This window comes from Pogoniulus pusillus, chromosome 24 (assembly GCF_015220805.1).
Source record: "Pogoniulus pusillus isolate bPogPus1 chromosome 24, bPogPus1.pri, whole genome shotgun sequence".
Classification (NCBI taxonomy): Eukaryota; Metazoa; Chordata; class Aves; order Piciformes; family Lybiidae; genus Pogoniulus; species Pogoniulus pusillus.
In genome coordinates this window covers 7771028-7792560 of record NC_087287.1, presented here as the reverse complement: position 1 = coordinate 7792560, position 21533 = coordinate 7771028, and the positions used below count along the sequence as shown (strand labels likewise).

The 21533-nt window shown below is 40.9% G+C and overlaps 2 protein-coding genes across 9 annotated transcripts in view; both read left to right on the top strand.

The window, feature by feature from the left end:
- The window catches only part of CARS1 (cysteinyl-tRNA synthetase 1), a 39462-nt gene extending 24334 nt beyond the window's left edge, over window positions 1-15128 (top strand). For 2 of the 5 annotated variants that reach the window (XM_064163230.1, XM_064163226.1), the window contains 5 exons: window positions 4223-4303; window positions 5190-5257; window positions 6619-6678; window positions 7948-8031; window positions 9062-10591. In XM_064163230.1, coding sequence (XP_064019300.1) covers window positions 4223-4303; window positions 5190-5257; window positions 6619-6678; window positions 7948-8031; window positions 9062-9196 — 428 coding nt within the window. In that variant the 3' untranslated portion in view covers window positions 9197-10591. The other 3 variants (XM_064163228.1, XM_064163229.1, XM_064163227.1) reach the window with 3 other exon arrangements.
- Window positions 15129-16089: 961 nt separating this feature from the next.
- The window catches only part of NAP1L4 (nucleosome assembly protein 1 like 4), a 30830-nt gene continuing 25386 nt past the window's right edge, over window positions 16090-21533 (top strand). For 3 of the 4 annotated variants that reach the window (XM_064163217.1, XM_064163219.1, XM_064163220.1), the window contains exons 1-4: window positions 16090-16243; window positions 18033-18074; window positions 20148-20179; window positions 21369-21430. In XM_064163217.1, the coding sequence (XP_064019287.1) occupies window positions 20166-20179; window positions 21369-21430 (76 nt within the window). In that variant the 5' untranslated portion in view covers window positions 16090-16243; window positions 18033-18074; window positions 20148-20165. The remainder of the gene's footprint in view (window positions 16244-18032; window positions 18075-20147; window positions 20180-21368; window positions 21431-21533) is intronic. The other variant, XM_064163218.1, reaches the window with a different exon arrangement.

Sequence of the window (21533 nt, the reverse complement as noted above, 5' to 3'; positions counted from 1 at the left end):
AGGAGTGAGCCAGTTGATACCACCTCTCTTTGCTTAGAGAATAAAAACAAGGCATCTTTAAATCAGAGCTGGTCTGCATATTTGCATCTTTCCTGCCTATCTCTTTAATTTGGGAATCTTTTACAGGCTGCTAAGCTAATTTTCTTTTTAATTTCCCAAAGAATCCAAAAGTTCTGGAATGGCAAGGACTAGGTGGTGTTTCTCTAGATTAGGCTACTCCCTCTTTCCTAGGTAGGAAAGAATCCATGATCTCTTTCCCCAGGGAGCTCTCTTAAAAGTGTAGATTGCTACACAATGATAGTGTCTGTGTTTAAATAGCCTGAGATATTCCTTATTATTCGTTGGCATAGTTGGGATTGCAGCTCCCTGGGTGATAATTGAGTGCTCTCTTTAGAGAATTCATCTGGGACTCTGATAGAAGTTGTTTTGGGTGCTTTTTTTGCCCCATTCTGAAATGCTTTCATCATGCTGTATGTTGGCAGCAGAACTGTATGGTGTTAAGAAGGTTGTTCCATTAAGCTCTCTTTGATTTTACTGTTTGATTAGTTCCTAATGGAGCTCTTACAATTTTCTGCTGCTGCCTGTAGAATTTTACATGTCTTCAATATGTATTTGAGTTTTGTTTCCTTAAAACTGTTTTACACTGTGATTTGTACTGGAGGGCAAAATAAGGCATAGATAAATAGCTCATATATTTTACAGAAATAAGAAATTAGATTACTATGTGGATAATAATCTATTCAGTTGGCAAAGAATCTGAACCCTTATTCTGCTACTGTTTTGAATTCTCAGGGAATAAGAAGTTCTCCTTAAAAGCACAAAGCTGTATTTGTTAATTAGTCAGCTATTACTGTCAAACTCCTGCAGGCCTAATTGATGCTGAGAAATAGGCTTATTAGTTCCAACAGCAAATATTTTCTCTAATTTGAATTAATTCAAGAAGTTTGTGTGTATATCCTCATCCAAAAATGTGAGTTTTGGTCATTCAGTATTTAATGTAAATACTCATTTTATATGAGGCTTTATTTTTCCTTGCTTTCTGATGATTGGGCTAAATTGGTCCTCAGTCTCAACAGTGGTAAGGTTTAAGTATCACAGGGCTTCTTGTAGGACATTTTTAGAACACAGCTAGCACTACATTGCTTTCTGGCACTGAAGTTTCATACTTGATTTTTTTTTCCCCAAAATAAATCAAGCAGCAAGAATAAAGCTGGATCTAGTTGCTATTTGACTCGGGGTTGGGATACAGAACAGTCTGCAGTTCATCCAGGGAGGCAGCTTTCATTAAACCTCATATTTGAGGTTAGCAAACTGAGTAGTGGTTGGCAGGACCTGCACTGACATGCTACTGATTTGTTTCCCTGTACCCATTAAATTCTTGCTTGTAGGGAGTGTTAAATTGCTGTAAAAGTTGTTCTGATTAATGGCTGGGGATACTGTCTCCACGTGGGTGTAAGTGAAAGGAGTTTCCCTATCGTAGCCTGATGCTGGTGTTAAATATTAATTAAGATGATTCATATTGCTTTAAATATTCTTAGAGTTTAAATAAGAAGTGTGCTGCTTTTGTAAAACCTGCAGAGTAACAGAAATATCTCCACAGGACATTTTGAAAACGTATCTAGAATCACAAAACACTTCACAGAATAGCCATTTGTAAAGCTGGAGTTATCATTCAGAATAGCTAACACTGAAACATATTAGTTGCATAAATTCTCTATTGTATGAGCTTACTAGTATTCCAACTGCAGACCTGTATTGATCATTTGCAGTTGAGTTTTGACTTCATATGTGCACAATATGTACCAATGATGGTAAACAGCAAAGGGAAAACGTTGTGCTAGATGTACATGGGAAAGAAGTGCAGAAAACCTCTACAAAATACATCAGGGATGGGCTGCTCAGGGCACCTCTGCATTGCACATCCTGATGTTTGACTTGTAGGTGACCCATGTGCAGCCCTTGGTACTTGGGAAGAATTCTCATTGGCAATGAATTGTACTCAGATATTCAAACAGGAGCAAGTCTTTTCAGTTGTTAGAGGTTTCTTACTTCAGCACATCCACTTAAAGTGGATACCCTGTGGTAAAGGTGTCCATAACTGCACTCTGTCTGTATCTTTATTCCTTGCCATGGGTGCTGGTGCCATATGGTATCTTGCTCGAAGCTGCTTTTAGGACACAGAGGGAAACCCTCAGGTCTTGCTCCTAATGTGTATATTCCCAGAACTGGGACATGCTTGATCATTGTAACCGTGGCTGCTCTTGTCTTTTGCTGCCAGTCTTAATATCCAGCATTCTCAAGGTGCTTTTTAAGCTCCTCCTTTTCTTCTCCATAACAGTGATCCCATTCACAACAGAACAACATCTGTTTCACACCCAAGGCTCTTTGGCTTGAAATTCACAGAAAACGAGGAAAGAGATCTGGGAAATAGTGACAGGATCCATGAGGGCTTAGCTGTCAGGGTACTCATGGGCACTGGTCATAAGGCATGATCTCACTGTTACCCTCAGTGAGTATAATGGCTTTTGTCTCTGGCTATCCCATAAGCAACCCCCTACCCTTTGCTCTGGAAGTACCTTGTGCAAAGAACAGGCATGTTTCAGCACTGAGAAGCATGGTGCTGACTCCTCTGGATGACAGAGGATTGATCAGAAGATGTTTTTTTCATAAATTATACATGTTTGGTTATACCTTTCTCCTTATTTTTCATCTTGATGGATTTCTTCTTAAACATTCAATTATTCATGACTTCAAATAACTAAATCTTTACAGCTGAGCAGATGATGTTTTATTGAATGAGCAGTAGGTGTATCTGATACATTCATGATATGATATGTGTAATTCCTTTGTCTGGGTTAGAGCCAGCACTTTTTAGTGTTAGCAGCCAGTGAAGTAATCTTATCCCTTGTTTATCTTAATGGCTTATTTAGAGTTGCATCAAACTTGAATGTGGTTCACTGAGTATAACTGCTCCAGATCAAGAAAAATAGTGGCTTGGTTCACAGCAGACAAGAGATCTTCTCTAAATTGCAGTGCTTTCCTGTACAAAGGGAGGGTTGCAGAACATACCCTTGCAATGAAGTAGAGTGGCTATTCCTTTTCATGCTCTTGAGATAGTTGGTGTTCTGTTCACTGTTCAGCCCTGTGAGGCTCTGGGTGGTAGGAAAGATTTGTGTGCAGGGTTTAGCACAGTGTCTGGATGGTAGCTTCTACTGACAGAGTTAGAATCTTTTAGACTGCTATTGCTTCTTATGTTTAGCCAGCTGGGAGTTGCTGAAAGTGAGAACACCTGTTTATTATAAGCACATGGTACCATCTAACCCAAGTATCCACCTAGTCATACTTTGGTGTTTCCTGACAAGACTGGCAAAAAATGTGACTGAATTAAACTCACAACAACATACTGGGTCTCCTTTAATGCATTAAGTTCCTCTTAACTCTTCTGCTGCTTCTTTACTGATACAATTTCTTACTCAATATCTTGTGTGAAGACTTATTTTCCTCTTAGGACCAGATAGCATCTATTTCAGATAAATCTTGCGTTCTTAACCACTTTCTATCATCAAGGGCTCTTTGATAAGTTTGCAAGGGGTAAAAAAAGTTATCCATGATGTCCTTATCACCATCTAGAAAGCCAAATCAGAATTCTCTGTTCTGCTGCAGCTAAGCTTGCTTGAAAAAAGCAGCTTGGTCAGACTATGTGGTAAGTAAAACTATCTGTAGAAACACAGGATATGTGAATTACAGTTGCTCTGACAAATACATGTGTAGTCATCAAACCAATAAATCATAATCCTTCAGAGGCACAGTGGAGTGCGGCACGGGATGTGTTCATTTGTGATTTGTCTAAAACAGGGTTCTTAACCCTTTTATAGGGTTATACAAAATCCTACCACAGCCACAAGAGCCATATCACTCTTCTGCTATACCCTGGATGAATTGCTGCATCATTTCTGAATTGCCTTGCATTTTCTTTCTGTTCCACTTGAGGAGCAATGAGAATATCTCAGAGGAAATGAATGAATTTCAAGTTCTTGCAAATAAACGTGGTTCTTTTCTCTGTGTAGCTGAATGGTGGCAGAACATCACTTTAAACCAAAAGCCTTTTCTTTGGCAGGTGTGAAAGAGTAGCAACTTCTTAATTGTATTTAACTATGTAGCAGGATAGAATTATATTTTCACCAAATCTTACTTCACTAAAAGTATTTTTCATGCTCTGTAGTAACTGAAGTGCTGCAGCTGAGTGATGCTCTTCGAGATGATATCCTTCCTGAGCTTGGTGTTCGATTCGAAGATCATGAAGGTAGGCAGATCACATAATCACAGAATGTTAGGGGCTGCAGGAGACTCTGAAAGCTCATCCAGTCCAACTCCCCTGCCAGAGCAGGATCTTCTATACCAGATCATATAGGAATGCATTCAGGCAGGAGGCCGGTTTGGAGTATCTCCAGAGAGCGAGACTCCACACCCCCCTGGGCAGCCTGTTCCAGTGTTCTGTCACTCTCACAGTGAAAATATTTTTCCTTATGTTTATATGGGACTTCCTATGCCTCAGCTTCCACCCATTGCCCCTTGTTCAGAGCAGAGCCTGGCTCCAGCCTCCTGGCACTCACCCTTTACATATTTATAAGTATTAATAAGGTCAGCCTTCAGGCTCCTCTCCTATAAACTAAAGAGTCCCAGCTCCTGCAGTCTCTCCTTGTAAGGAAGATGTTCCACTACCTTAATCAATTTTGTGGCTCTGGACTCTTTCAGAGTTCCTTGAGGTCCTTCTTGAACTGAGGGGCCCAGAACTGGACACAGTATTCCTGAGGTGGCCTCACCAGGGCAGAGTAGAGGAGGAGAAGAACTAATTATGTGTTACAACTTTTTAAGTAGCTGTTTTTACAATTGTAGTTATTTAATAAGAGGTGAGAAAGCAACCTGCCAAGACTAATCTGGAATAATACAACAAACTCAAGGACTGCAAAGCTATAGCATACTATATTTCTGATGCATGAATATGTATTATAGAGCTGTATATGGAAGTACATTTGTAGAATATGAAAAAGTACGTTGCAGTCTTTTTGTGCAGAACCTGATTTCTTAGTCACTTCTTCCTTGTATTTGCATTCAGTTATCAGAGTAAATACATTTATCTTTGATGGTTCAGGCACTGGAAACTCATTCATCTGTTTTTGCTTCTTTAGGACTTCCAACTGTGGTCAAATTAGTGGATAAGGACACGTTATTGAAGGAAAGAGAAGAAAAGAAAAAGGTTATTATTTTCAGCATTCTATATATGTATTTTTAATAAAAACATCTGTAATGGATACTTTTACATGCCTGTGAAAACTTGTAAGAAAAATACTAACAGACTAGCAGCAAGGAAAATCATATAAGAGAACTGGCACTAAAATGTGGCTTCAGGAAAAGGAATTTTTTAAGCCAGCAGCTTCTTGAAGGTATTGTATGGAACCTGAATGAACACCTCTAAGGTTTTTTTTTGTTTGGTTGGGTTTTGAGACTTTTATATAATTAAGGGATGTAAGGTATTGCAATCATACTGTCTTATCTTTCTAGAAGAACTGATTCCAATGAAAAGTGAATTCACACTTCCTCTGTACAAATGGAGTTGACATTTTCCATGGAGCTGGACTGTATTTGTCTGATACGCGAGAACAAAATGCACTGGTTAAATCTTAATTAACATGATATGGATGAGTGAGATATTCAGGGTGTGGGGGGCAAAAATTCACATGTTACTATATAAAGATTGTGAATTCTAATTCACATGCACAAGTTCTGTACCTAAACCCTTCTTTTGGCACTTCCTAGCATTACTATTTGAGGTTGTAACATTTAAAAGTGACACTTCATACGTCTGTCCTCAGTTCTAACACTTTCCATCAGGGCTTGAAATGCTTAGAAGCCTTTTCCAAACGTTTCTCCTTCCACATCATTGTTTTTGTTAAAAGTGAGAAGAAAAATGTCACTTCAGTCAAATCCAGAGGCTTTTGTTACAGATATCTGAATGCACACAGCTGTTGGGTGGAACCTGCAGCTAAAGAGCATTTTCCCTGGAAACAGTGTTGTGGCAGAACACTTGGAGAAGTGATAGGTCTCTCTTAAACAAGTGCAAGATGAGATTTTTATCTTATTTTTAAGTTTTATAAGCTGGTTGAATTTGGATAGTTGTTTCCCTGGGAACATCAAGGGATGCAACTGCCTCTTGAGAAACAGTAATGTCTTCACAGTTTGAGGCAAGAGCTTGAATTATCCCTGAAATGTAGTGTTTCTTTTCAAAGTCATTTGCAAAATGTTTTCCCCTGCAGAGTGGCAGGACCATTTCTTGTGCAGGCTTTGTAGGTGTTCTTTTCTATGGATACACTTTGCATGCAAAATGCATTCTGAACAGTTAAAACTGGTTTAACTGTGAATAAAAGCAAATGAAATCTAAGTTGTAGAGTGGGAGCTATCAGACAACCCTAATTACAAGGCATGGTGGTTTTGCTTCAGGTCATGCTGCCAGTTCTGTCTGTAATTAGATATCCAAGGGAGCTGGCTGGCTCAAGTTTGCAGAAAACAACCAAATGAAATACTTGGTTGCCTTTTACTCATTACCACTGCTTTTCCTAGGTTGAAGAAGAGAAAAAAAGGAAGAAAGAAGAAGCAGCCAGGAAAAAACAACAGCAGGAAGTAAGTGTTCAGATCCTTTTAATCTGATTTTGAAGAAAAGTGTTAGCAGCAACAGTCACATGGAGGAAAGATTACATTAGAACACAGGCTCTCTGCCCAACCTTAACTGGCCCTCCATTTATTGTTTTTTTGTCTGCAGTTTCCTGCTCAGAATGACTTTGGCTTGCAGTTCAGATTTGAATTTTCAGCTTCTCTTATAGAGAACTTGTCTTTGAAGACACAACTAAAGGCTGCAAGAAGTTCTTAGGAGAACTTGTAGCACTTATTTCAGTGTACAGACAGTATTACTTCCTTAATTGCCAGCTTAGTACCTTACGTGCCTGTTAGCAAAGATTTTGCTTGTGTCATTTATTATTTTCTTCTCTTCCAGTATTGTGTGTACATGTGAAAAGATTTTTTTTTTCCTCTTTAAGAATCTCCTTGGTCCCTATGATTGAATTCTGAACTGTAGTGTTTTGTGAAACCATTTTTTATCTCTACAATTGGAATTAAGATAGCTCAAAACATTCTGGGCTTTGGATGAGGACTGGACAGCCAGAGGAGATGGAATCATAAGGAAAAGATTGTTTGCCATACTGATGACTTTAACAGTACAGGAAATGCTTTTCTGGGTTAAGAAAGGAAGTAAACTTTTAGAGAGCATTGTGTGCAGAGAGACATCCAGACAAATAGCATCTCTCATCCACGAATTCTAAGTAGTTTTTTGCATTCTTTCAAAAAGATGATTCCTTTATATTGGGAGTAAATTACTTGAAATGATTCTGAGATGTGCTCATTTACAGCAAAGTGAAAGCTCAGTTTATTTTCAGTGCAATTACTTGCACCCTGGTCCTGCTGTGACCTTCATAGAAACCTGTGCCTGTCAGCAGGAAACTCCTGGTGAAGGTTGGTTCCCTTTGCAGTGCATTAATATGGTGAATATTATTTACTCATAACAACTAATCACTTTGTGTTTGCACCTAAAACACTAAGGAACCAAATTAGCAGAAATCAGATGTCATTTTTGGAGTATATAAGTGAGTTATTTTGAGTTCCTGCAGTACACTTATTTTATTAAGTGGTTCTCTACAGATTTAAATCATATTTTTCCCCTAGGCAAGCACAGCTACAAGTCACTGAATTGTTCCTCAATGAAAATTTCTTTCCACATGATAAACAATTCTGAATTAAATACTCTTTGATTTGCAAATTATACTCTGCCTTTCCTTTTCAATGTGTGACAGGCTGTCAGTAATCAACTGTGATGTTAATGCATGTTTTGTATTACAGGCAGCAAAACTTGCAAAAATGAAGATTCCACCACATGAAATGTTTAAAACAGAACATGACAAATATTCCATGTTTGATGAAAATGTAAGAGACTTTTCTTTAGCTAAGGAGTTGTTTTCCTTCCCCACTTGTACATAATCACCTATACATGTAGTTGATCTTGTTTCAGAACCTTCAGGGCAGTGAGAGGAGGCAAAGAAAGCAAGAAAAGACAATGTGTTCATTTCACTGCACATACCTTGCACTGGAGAGCAAGGTTCTCTGTTAGCCATCCTTTCAAGGGTATTTTCATTACATGTTGATCTTCTCTGGCACCTCTCACTGCAGAGAAAAATGTTGGGTATGATGTTTGTTCACAGATTTATTACTCTGTTGGAAGGCAAGGAATTAATTTGCAAATACAAATTCCCCAACTTTGCCAGAACTGATGTTTTTCAGAGAGGTCCTGTGCTTCCTTCTTGGTTCAGCCCATTCTTCCCTCTCTTAGCAAAGGATCTCTGAAGGCACTGTAGAGATAACTGCCTTTTATTTTGTTCCTCTGGAACATAAAAGGTGTTACTTGGAAAACATAACTCAGTGGTGCTTCATCCAGGGCATTGATCCTGCTTCTGCTTGTCCTCCTTACCTTCACCAATTCAAGCCCTGGGGACAAGTAAGAATGGAGAGTGTAAATATTGGAAAACACCCCTGCAAGCCAAGGAGTGTCTGTAAAACCTCTGATCCTACTTTCTCTACTGAGAATAAATATCTCATACTGCTTTTGCTTTAAGTCATGGATTCAATATGATAGTATGATTAAAATAGTGTTCTCTTAACCATCTGTTTAGGGATTAGTCATTATTCTCTTAGCTATAACCATCTAGAAATTAGTTGTCTAAGCTTTCCTTAGTACAGGACAGAAAATACATGCATCCTTTGCTTCTTCATTAGCTAGAAAGGGAACAATTAGGCAAAGCTAGCTGACTGAAAGTAGCCAAGATGTATCCCATCCTGACAGCCTGCCATTATGACATTATCTCCCCATCTTATTTAAACATGACTCCATAAGAAGCAAAAGCAGTCCAAGGATTTATCTTAAGTAATCTCTTTTAAAAATATTTTTAAAATATTTCAGGGATTTCCCACCCATGATACAGAAGGCAAAGAACTCAGCAAAGGACAGATTAAGAAGCTAAAGAAACTTTATGAAACCCAAGAAAAGCTTTACAAGGAGTACCTACAAATGGTTCAGAACGGAAGCGCAAACTGAAGACAACAGGACTTGTTATAGAAGGCAAGTGCCAGGTCACCACTGAAGAAGTGAGCATATGCTGCTCAGGTTTCTGTTTACACTTTCTATTATGTGCAAAGTAAAAATCCAATTTAGGTGGATTAATAATGTCATCTGGAAAGTCAATAAAAAGCCATTCTTAAAAAAAAAACAACCAACAACAAAAACAAACCCCAACCCCTAAGAGTTTCTTCACGACAACAGTGGCAGGTTGAATGGCTGCCAGTTCAGTTTGGGAAGGTGCTGCTCAGTCAGCAAATCCACAGGATTCTTGTTTATTATAGCTGCCCAGGCTTTGGTTAATTTGTCCTGCATACTGATCTCTATCTAAGACCCACAGCGGCTTGCATTCTGGAATTGTCACGGTCAGCAAAATCTACTACTAAATGGGAGCTGAGTAATTTTTCCCACAGTAAGAGCAGTATTTTCCAGATGACTTTAGTATCTTTTACATAAGCAGGAAAATTGGGTAGTTCCACTATGATACTTACTCTAGCTGCTGTTATTAAAACCTCTCATAAGTGTACCCAGAACACTTTGCATAGTAGAAGCTAACAGTCCCTTTGTTGCAAAAGGGAACAGATCATCATCTCTGCTCAACCTGCAGCTGCAACCAAGTGGGTAAGTACAAGGCAAATGCACATAAGAAAGATATGAATGGCTAATGGCAGAGGGTGGTGTGTTCTTGGAGCTATCCCTCAAAGGAAACAGGAATACTACCAGAGGACCTGATTACCTGAAGTGCTCAGTTCCTAATTACCTGTTGAGAGCCATGGGAAATTAACAGAGGGTTTCTAACTGAGATACAGTTTGTGCATTGGTTTGCAATTAGGAAGTACAGCTATATGCTGCTCATTATTCAAGAGCGATGTTTGTAACATGAGAATTTAACCCTGAATTAATCATCTGTCGTATGTTGTACAGTCACATTGTGTCTGCAAGAACAGTTCTCTGTTGGCTTAATAATGCATTTCACTGGTTACTAAATGAGTTTAAAGTTCAGGAAATCCTAGAAGATATCTCATCTACTGTGCAACAGCCAAGCACCTGATATGCAGAACTATATTAATCAAGTATTACTAAGCCTCATGGTGACTTGCAGAAGGCCATACTGTGACATCTCTGCTCTCCCAGCTCTTAAGTTTATGCTGTGTTTCTTTCCTTAATTGAGAGAGAAAACATCTTTACTCTTTCTTTATATTTTTATATTTATATTCCTCCTTTGAGGAATAAATACATTTGGAGTAGCAGAAAGGTCTAGTGGGGTTTTTTGTCTGGTTTGTCTATATTTGCCTTTGGAAACATACATAATGTTAAGGTCAGTAAAGCACATGCATCTCGTATGCAAAGAATAAAATCTGTTGTGAAGTACAAGTTGTATGTGACCTTTGTGTAGCAGGAAGAACAGAGAGCTTATCTTTATCCCACAACCAGCTTTTTGAAGTGTGGTTTACACCACACTGCAGCTTTTCCTTTAGCTTGCTATTACTAACTTAATTCTTTTTGCATTCAGCGTTAGATTATTCTGCTAGTTTCCACTTAATGGTATAAATGCCTGTTTAAACTGCACACTGGTACCTCAGAGGGTGAGCCACAGCCACGAAGGCAACCTCTCCACCCATTGTTCTGGGAACAGATCAGTCACATTTTGACACCATTTTAGATTCTAACCCACTTCAACACTACCAGCTTGGTGTTTTTTCCCCAACATGCTTCCGCGCTGCCCCGAGATGGATGTGCACTCAGGATATCCATGAAGGGCTGGAATGTGCTTAGGTTGCTTCTGAAGTTGCTGCTTAGTGTGAAATACTGACAGCAATTTGCATACAGATTTTTATTTCTTTTGTGACCTGAGTTCAGGCTTGCTTAAAACTAATTAGTATGCAGCTGTAGAGAAGATGTTGTTAATCCTGGATTGTACTTCATGGATACTGCAGGATAACATCTTGGCTTTTGCTCCACACACACCCTGATTTTTTTATCTCTTGCTGTGTTTTTAGTAGAATCTCATCCAATTCCATGGTTTAACTGCTGCATCAATGTAGAAGAAATAGAAAAAGCAAAAATAAGCCTTTTTCTTTTCCCAAATGATTCATTTTATTTCTGGGACAACTCTCCTTACACAGATCTTATAAGCATTTCAGACTTGTGTTCTTCAGAAGTTATCTTCCATTCTTTCTGTATGCTTTCCACACACACACACGCTGCTTCCTCCCACGCTCGTGTCAGATAAGGGTCACTGCAGTATTCTACCACCAAAATTATTTAGCTCCTGCTTCCCATTTCTTTGTTTTTGTCTGTCAGTTTGTTTTAAACTATGATTTGAAAGAATCCTTATCTGAAACATCAGTGCTGCTAAATTAATCTTTCTTCTGACACAGCCTAACAGTGTTCCTGCCTGTGAATTCTCTTTGAACACAACAAAAGTTGCCTAAAATCAATGCGATTCTTTTCATAGACATCATAAGGATCAGAGCCTTTGAAATCCTCTCCTCTCCAGGCTCACCTAGCGTCTTCCATGCAGATACTTACTCTTTGCTGCTTTTTATAGCACGGTGCTATCTAGTTCATGCATTTTCAAAAGTTGCCTTCTTCAAGCTTGTCACTAGACTCCTCCAGCAGTGTAAAGCCCTCAAAACATTCCCATACTTGAACTTATTTTCCCTAGACTTGAACTGGCCTTCCAGCTGCAATTTCCTCTTCCTGTTTCAACTGTCCTTGGAAGTTAGCAAGGAAAATGTCTGCTTCATAAAACATACGTGAGTTTGTTGACATGCCCAAGTAATTTCCATTAAAAAGAGAGAAAACCCCACATAAATTGGCAATCAATGTACAGTGGCTGCTAAAATATTTTTACCTTGTTACACAAACAGGAAGTTAATTCATTCTTTCCAAATAATATCAGTTTTGCCTATATTTTGAGTTCCTTTTTTTAAGCAATAGAATCAAAAAAACAATTACCTTGGCAAAGTGTCAGGAAAACAGACCTAGTCTCCTGGAATCTGTAGCAAAAAACAAGCTCCAGAGCTGCTACAGATAGTTACTTCTAGCCCCTCTGCAGCCTAAAAGGAACAGTGTGCATCACGCCCTGGTGAAGGGAAATTTGCTTGCAAAGACAGAATGCTGCAGCCAGCCTTGGCTGCAGGCTGTTTAAGATGACATTTTTGGTGAGGGTCTGCCAATCAATCTGTGGGATTATGAACCCTCAGCACACCCCCTGTTCCCTGGCAGTCCACCAAGGTGGCACATCCACAAATTCCACTTCACTTGCTTAGTGACAGTGACCTGGCAGCAGCAGAAGAGAATCGACAGCAGTGGTCTGCAGTGGGTGGCTGAGTCACCTGTCTGTCTCAGCAAGGAAAAGGGAGAAGACAAACTGCACAGTATTTTGTTGGTTTTTTTTATTTTAAGATGTTTATGTGCACACGTTTGGTGAAGCCAACCTGGAATGTGATTTTTCCAAGCATTATGGAAATGAAGGTCCCCAAAGTAAACTCTTGTGTTAGTCTGTGCAACATGGAGGTTTCAATTTCCTAGCAAAGAATTTATTCAGAGCTGGCACAGCAAGGTAGAAGTGCGGTGGTTCTGTTTTTAATTGTACTCTTGACTGAAGGCCAAGTGTGGCAGCAGCAAATTGTGTTTCTGTCTGTTGCTCAAAGTCTGCCTTTCAGCCTTTCTAATGTGAATACTCAGATTAACATCACATAGGAACACTGCTCCACTAACGAGAACAAGTTCCCCTTCGCTCAGCTTGTGCAGATATTGGTAGAAAAATCTGTGGATCTGTCAGTCTGCTCTTGTTGCCACTGATCTTTTCAAAGACTTGAAACATTTAATGAGTGCCTAATTACATTTATGATACTCTCTTTAGCAGCTTTATCCTAACCTTTGTCTTTGCTCTCTGCTATTCCAGGAAACCACTGATGGCATTTTGCGTATGCAAGCAAGCACATCTCTGCCACACAGAGTACACACCTTCAGCTTCCTTTTCTACATTTGAAGCTAAGTTTAAACATTTTCAGGTGGTGGTAGTTGTCAGATCAACTTTAGCTGCCTCTTCAGTAACACAATTTCTACCACTCACATATGGAAAGGAACTTTTTACTCCTCTCTGATTTCACAGGATGATTTCTATACAGGATGATGTACCACATCCATAGTACTTAACACGTCTCTTGAGACAGAAGAAAATAATTAAGAGGCACATTAGCTATGTAGTACCAAGATTCCACTTAGCAATGATCAAAGTTCTTCCTTCCCCTCCAGAAGAAAGCATTGACAAACCAAGTCTTCTCTCTCCAATTAGGCTGTGAGAGCAGTTTCCATGAATAGCCACCCAAGGGCAGAAGACACGGGCATTTTAATGCCAGTTACAGATCTCAGCCTAAGTTCTCTCCAGTGTCTACTGCATCTGTTTCAGCACCTCTGCCATAATTTCTCCTCTTAGCTTTGGTTCTCCAAGCTCTTGTATGCTGGCCAGGGTGATTCAGCAAGTATCTTTTTTTGCAGATCTCTGCAGGGCAGGAGCACCTGACAGCAAGATGACTCCACAGATTGTGCCTTATGCACAGTCCTAAGTCTACCACCATGTTACAAGAGGATAGACAGCAGCAGAAATCATTCACTGATCATGGGAGATAAATGCCTTTGAAGAGGGGCACTAAATATCCAAGGATATGATGTAATTTAAATATGTTTACTTCAGTGTAGATCAGTGAAGGAAGAAAGCCAAGTACTTCCAGCACTCTAGCCTGATTCAAGGCTTCAGTAATTGGTCAGAAGCTACCAAATTAACTTTTACAGGACCATCCTAATTTTAATTCAATTCAGGGTTTGCAGCATATGAGAACTGCATCAACATGGCAGCAACTACTGCAGAGAGACAAACACTACAAATGCCACGAAATGCAGAGTGATGCAATGAACAGCCCAATGAACAGCTGTGTGCTCCTGTAGCAGCAGAAACGTGCAGCTAGATCAAATGACTGAGCAAAACCTACTACCTACATCTTTGTCAGAGACAAACTTTGGAGTTTGTACTCCAAACATCATCTGTGTGGAAAGGAAAAACACTTTTTAACAAAATGGAGGTTGACAGAAAAAACATAAAAGAATACTTGACAGCTATGAACCAGCAACCGGAACAAAAGTATAGCGTACACCTTCAGATAGATTTGTCCTTCAGAGTCCTTTATGCTCTTCTTTGGAAGGCTGAAAATAAAATGTTGCCACTACTGTGAATAAAGTTGTCCCAAAATAAGAATACATGAAAATACAAGGAGGTTGTTAACCTGCTGATGTTAGCAAAAAGATCTGGTTTGGAGAAACAAGGAAATGGAGCTGGAAGCAAAGAAGTTGACGCTTGGATATTAGGAAGAATTTCTTTACTCTGAGGGTGGTGGAATGCTGGAACCCAAGGAGGTGGTGGAAGCCTCATCTCTGGAGACACTAAAGCTCAAGCTTGATGGGGCTGTGAGCAACTTGTTCTAGGTGGGGGTGTCCCTGCTTACTGCAGGAGAGGTGACTTTTGGAGGTCCTTTCCAACCCAGTGCATTCTATAATTCAATGGCAGAACCTTCCATTGATCATGTCCTTGAGCTTGTTTGTGCAACTAACTCTTAAACACCTATTCTTCAATTACAGTCCTGCTTTTAATGAGTAATTCCTGATATTCTTGTCATTGGAATTACTACAATATTAGTATTCAGCATTACTGTATTATTTATTAATAATGTATGAATAATTTTGAAATGTTAATCTTGCCTACTGAAAGGATTGTGATGATTAGCACTAGTCAGTAATTATTGAAATTGAAGCCCAAGTTGCAGACTTGGAAAAAACACCTTTTTTTAGAAGGGAATCCACTGGCACAATAAAGCATTGGAAGCTTTTCCTATTCCGCTGTTCCCAACACCATGCTACAAAGCATCTGCTTATAGACTGCCATGCAAACAACAGCTGGGCTGTTAGGGGCTTTTGTTGTTTTCCCCTTTTTTTATGGAAGAGGAGATTATGTCCATGTCTAGCCTAGGAAACAATGCTGGAAAAGCTAACAGCTGCATTATCAGAAAGGGCATTTTGGTTTGTTTGTTTAAATAGTAAGCACTCTGTTCTTCACAACTTTGAAGGTTTAGTTTTACCCATGTAATGTACAGGAAGGCTCTTAAAACCATGATCACATGTTTAGCTAGGTAAAGCACAACGCTTCAAATACACCCGTGTACCTGCTGGGCCAATAAACTATACAGCGCAGGCAGGAAGACAAACTGCTCGGCTCCTCGCTGCTGCACAAACTGGGAAGCCGCTCCCGTGTGCTAAATGCCAGCTGGGGGCCGTGCGCCTCAGCAGCTGCATCTCCTAGCCCCCGGCACAGGTTATCTTAACGACAAGCAGAAGGAGGGCAGAGAGAGGCTGCGTGCCGCAGCGGTCACCGTCCCGCAGCACTCCAGAGGCATGTCCAGCCCGCAGCCTCTGAACTGCCACGCACAGAGCACCGGGAGCAAATCCGCGGCCGTCAGTCCTTCTCTGCCGCGGCTGGGACCGCTAGATTCCGGTCTCCAGCATGTATCTGACGGGGCGGCTAAAGACACCGCTCTGCCCAGGCCTGCTAAGGCCACGGGCCGCCCGACAAAGCCTTCCTCCCGGCGCACCCCTAAGGCGCCGCCGCACGCCCCCATGGCGCCGCCGCGCTTTAAGGACGCAGCCGCGTGCCCCATCACGCGATCCCCCTCCGCGCGCCGCCAGCGCCGCGTGCGCATCCCCCTCCGCGGCCCCCCCTTCCCCGGGCCGCGCTCCCGCTCTGATTGGCTGAGCGCCGCACGGCCGATAGTCAACATGGCCCGCGTGCGGCGCGGCGGCCCCGGCGGCGCTAGAGCCAATCGGCGGCGTTTTTGCTGGGCGAGGCAGCCGCTCTTCCGCCAATCGGCGGAGGCTTTGTTGGCGGCGGCGCAGCCCGTGGCGAGCCTGCGAGGAGCCGAGCGGCTGGCGCTGCTGCCTCTGCGGGCGAGGGACGCGGCGTGAGGGCAGGTGAGGGCGCGGCGGGGACGCGGCCTGGGTGCAACGCCAGGCTCCCGGCTTCGGGCGGCCGAGTCCCGGCAGGTAGCAGAGGGCCCTGGCCGCCCGCGAGGACCATCGCCGTGCTGGTGCGGGCGCTGTAGGGCCTGCTCCGGGGTGGAGCTCGGTGGTAGCGGGGTCTGCCTGCAGCTGCCCGCCGTGGAGGGGCGGGCCTGGCCTGATCAGGCACCATTTTAAGGCAGACTTGAGAAGTTTGGACTGAGAAAACGGCGAGTTAGCGTTTCTCGACTGCGACGGTGGAGGGGAACGCAGCGGTTTCGGCCACATGTATGGCTGCTGCCGCCTGGCCGGGGAAGCCTGGCAGCGAGCCCTCCCTCCCCCGCCCTCCCGGGGGAAGTGGGGGAGGAAGCGGGTGGGAGGGCTGTTGTTTGTGGTGAATAGTTCCTCCGTCTCTCATCCAGTGGTTCTCGGGTTGAGTCAAACTCAGCCACTTAGGTCAGGCGCGGTCTTTTCGTTTGCCCTCATTCACGATCTTGTGTCACTTCAACGTGGTGTGAGGTTTTGAGGGTTCGGTGTTTAATTTCGAGGTGCCCATCTCCAAAGCGAGTGCTTAAAATTTTCCCTCTTGCTGCAGACTTTCGCTGCATATAATTCCAGCGTTTGTAGGATATATCTGACTATTTCTGTAACATATTCTTACGAGGCTTCAAAATACAACGGTAGGGAAGCAATTGTGTAAGTTTTCGGTGAAACCAGAACCACGAAGCAAATTTTTATAAAGTCATCTCTAGGCCAAATAGGTTAATCTTAGAAAGTTTTCTTGAGGGAATACTAAGTATTCAACAACACTTGTTCAGGACCTGGGGAACAGGTTAATGAGTTTCCCCTTGTCTGTTTTTTTACTGGTTATTCTCATTTCCCTTACCAGAAGTATCAGGCTAATAGGTTAGTGCCTTCCCACAGGGTTGCATCCTAGCGGCTCTAGAACGGAAGTCATAACTTTCCCTTCTTTGTTGTAGTTACAAAACCCGGTAACAGTTGTGGGTAGAAGTCTTTCGGTGAGTTCGGGAGTCTTAGTTTCTTTGTATTCTAGTTGTGTTTAGAGGGTTCGTACAAGACATGGGCTTTTGTAGTAGAAAGAACTCTGGGTATGGCTTGCCTTTGAATGTACAGATATTTCCTTTCAAGTTGCACCCTTCAGGGTGTTAGCTGCCCTTATAATGAACTTTGGTTATTTTAGTGTGCAACAAGTTTACAGTTTCCTGCTGCTGTAGGTAACTAATGGTGTGTGATGTTTGTGCTAGACAAGTGGCAGCAGCCTCCTCTGTGCGACATATGGTTGATGCAATCCTCTCTTTCCTCAGAGCTTCACGCTTGCAGTAGTCATTGGAAAACAGTGAGTTGTCCAGAAGAAACGAGTTATTAATTTGACCTTTTTTAGGTGGTCATAGTGATGATGATAATAGTACCTTTATTAGTATTTTTTTAGAGTACTGGTAACTTTTTCGTGTCTTGACTGTTTGCAAACTGAGCTTGCTTGCTTGGAGAATAACTAAGGCAGTAAATATGAAGACTCAGTGCTTTGCAGATGTGCTTTTTCAGCTAGGTGTGCATTTTACTTGTCTCTAAAATCATTTTGCTTTCCCTTTCCCTGTTTTCACCAGCTTTTACTTCAGCTTTGTTGGCAAGTGCATTGCAGTAAAGTCATAGAAGTCAGCTGTAATGCAACTGGGAATCACAAGCTGTTTTGTAAGGAAGCTGCTTCTACTTATTTATTTATATCCTTCTTTTTACTTCTTAGTTGCCAAAGGAACAACTTTGAGGAGTGAAACAAGACTTTAAAGTATGTATTTGCACCAGGGAATGGTGTAGTTTTTACTCATTTCTGTTGTTGCTTCTTGCCACTTAGGTGAATGGCTTTTGACAGAACATGCTTGATTCAAGTCTGTTCCAGTGGAGCAACTCAAGCTTTATTTAAGGATTACTGAAATTATAAGAACTTAATTTGATGTTTTCCAAACACTAATAGAGATGGACTGAGAATCTCATCTTCCCTCAGCAGGATTTCTGTGCAAGAAACACAGCACAAACAACTGAGCAGGAGGATTTCTTCTGTGTGAAGTGGATTTTTTTCCATTAGCTCCTTTGTTGGCTCTAGGTTGAAGGAGACAAGACTTTGAGGCTAATTTTAAAGTAATGGGAGTCTGTGTTTTTTGTTGCTTGCTGTTGCTTCTTCTGATAGTGACTAGGACTGTATAACTTGTTGGCTGAACTCTGATTTTTAGGTCAGTTTGCAATTGTATTTCTTTTTTCCTGTCATCTGTCTCCTGTGGAAGGAAACGCTGGTGTGTTCCTTTATTTCTCCTGCTGTAGGACAGTAGAATTCTTCTGTTTTGCTCTAACAGATGGTTGCTGCATTGTCACTTTCTGTTATATTTAAATCAAGAATGAAGTGTTTGTGAATAAATATGCCTGGATTGCTGAAACAAACCTAGTCCACGAAAAAACCCTTTTGTTTGTTCCTCTACTTAACCTATAGGATGGACTTGCATGGTTTTTTTGGTAGATGTTAAGCATGTTTTGCATGCTGTGGAGTAACCTGAAGTATGCTCTTAATATACTAAAGCTCTTCAACTCTAGTGGTTTTAAAGTGTTGCTTTTGTAGCTTAGAGAAGGCATTTCCCAGGTGGGACAGATGTGATCTCTGAGTCCCCAGCTCTGGCTGCCTACTCAAGTTGCCATCAGCACTCAGGTTGTTCTTTGGTAGCTCAATATTGGCGGCTGAGCTAATACAGAATCTGAGAAATCAGCCCTGTCTGCTCTCATAAATGATGGAAGGTACTTTTTAAACTAAATTTAACTTGCAAAACAACATCTGCTTTCTTTAATGTATTGGAAATACCACTTCCATAGGCTTCAGGCTTCCATATGGTATGTAATGATGACTTGGAGTTGTGATGAACTGTTTAGAATAAGAGGGGGAAAAAAAAACCCAGCCTGTATGACTAAAATAGTTGTTCAGCCTTGAGTATTTCCCCCAGTAAATAAATAAATAACAGCAAAAGAAGTTGGCAGTCTGACACCCTCTGGTTTCTCAGGATAGTTAATTTAGGTCCTGGAGGCTGAAGTGGTTGTTAAACTTTATTCCAATTATTGCTAATGCCAAGACTTCATCTTCTCTATATCCTGTTGTTTTCTCCTGATAAATAAATTCAAGACCAATCTTTATACAGGGGCTTCTACCTCTAGGGTTTTTGACAGCAACTATAGTCTTGGTGAATTTTCTTCCCTTCATTGTGTTACTTCCATATATCTAGTAGCAGTTTCAGATTGCTGTGCAGTGTAGCTGAAGCAGCTAGTCACAGAAATATGCCTCACCTGCCTATTCTGTCAGGGCTATTTTTCTGTTTAGGTGACTATAGAAAACAATTCTGAAGTCGTGGTAATTAATTTCAACTTCCATTGTTAATTTTCAGATCAAACATAGCAGTATAGTACATGCAGAGATGAAAAATTCATTATGTACTGTGATGCTGTCAAGGAATTATGAAATAATGTATTTGTCATCTTTGGATTTGTTTTTTTTTAATGGAATGCAGAATAGTGTTAGCAACTCTGACACTTGTCTTCAAACTGAGACTTGTGGTCTGATAGGAACGGATTAACATCTGGAGTATTAGCAGAAAAACGTTTTAAAGGGTTAAGTGAAAACACCTAATAGACTTCAAAAATAGAGCAAGCTCTAGTCTAGGTTGGGTATTATAGTGCCTCTTCACTTTGCTGTGAGAGATTATGCTTGATGAATTTCTTAGCAAAAGCAGTAGCTGTTAATTTATATTGAGGTTTTAAACAGTGACCTGTTGAGGCAAAGCAATTGCCATTACAGTATTTTTAAATCTTGTGTTTCAACTTGCAGGTGGATACAGGCACACAGATGGCAGATAACAGGTATGTTGGACTGCTTTCTTGAAATTAAATCAAGGTAAAGCCAAATGCATATCTGGTCTTCCATGGGAGAGTAAAATTTAACCCATGAGGAGTGAATGACCCAACTTATTTTAGAATAAAACATTCATATTTTCTTGACCTAAACTGTTTCCTTATAGGCAAGGCAAAACGTTTGTTGTGTGTTGGATACAGAATGGCTCTGTTCTTGGATTAACAGCATTTGTGTTGTCTTGATTCAGTTTTCAGTGTTGATATTTAAATGCTCTAAAGACTTGAGTGTTTCTGTGATTGAAGCATACACAAGGCACTGGTTTGTTGTCTTGTTGGTTTGTTTGTTTTTTTCAGTTGTTACAGCACTTTTGGAACAAGTAACTGTTGTTAAACTGGTGTAAATAGATGCGTGATGCTGGTGTTTGAGGCCAGCAGTACAGCGGGGTAAGCTGGATAAGCTAGTCTATCCGGTGACTAATACCCATCTGCATATATGATATCTTTTCTCCTGCTGGGTCTCAGTTAGGGTGCACTTCAGCAGTACTCATTTGGTCTCTTGCAACCAATGCAGGGAATGCTTCCTGGCAATTGGCCTATTCTGGGCCCTCTCATGCTTCAGCAAGGAAAGTGTGATGGAAGATGTTGCAGCAGGGAAATAAGTAGGACAGGGACCTTTTAGCAGATGCCTTTTCCATTAATCAAAGCAACTTCATATAGAAGGTCAAAACACAGAGCTTTGATCTCTTGTTTATCTTCCATTCTTACCCATCTCTTGTTTATCTTCCATTCTTACCCATCTGTGTCCTTTCTTCTATTTTTCTTCATCACTTAGAGTAGAAGGGTGCCTTGTATTTTCTCTTGTAATAACATTTTCCTTTCCAGAGTGACCCAATACAGATGAAAGGCCAGCTGTTCACCTGAGAGAAATTTACCTGTTGAGAATTTTTTGACGTTGTTTGGGATTCTTTTGCTTTTTTGTTTTTCCTTTTCTTTGCATCCTGTTAATCTCAGGAGAATTAGTTTTGTGTCCTGACTTTTAAATTGAGAGGTTTGAAGACATAAGCGCATGTCTTTTAGTGGCATGTTTGCTTACAGAACTTGCCCTGTAGTAAACACTGAAAAATCAGAATCTGTTCTTCAGTGTTAACATTTTTATGAAAGGATGCATTTTAATACATTACACTTTTAATTCTTTCAGTAAAACAGAAGATACTGCTTCAGATTCTGTGGAGGGTGCTAAAAATGCAAGTGACAAAAAAGGTAAGAGATACAGTAGTAGGTAATGTTGCAAAGGGGGAGTAAGCCTCTTGCTTTGTGTATTGAAGTGTCTTTACAGTCAAGATTACAGGTGTGTTCAGTATTG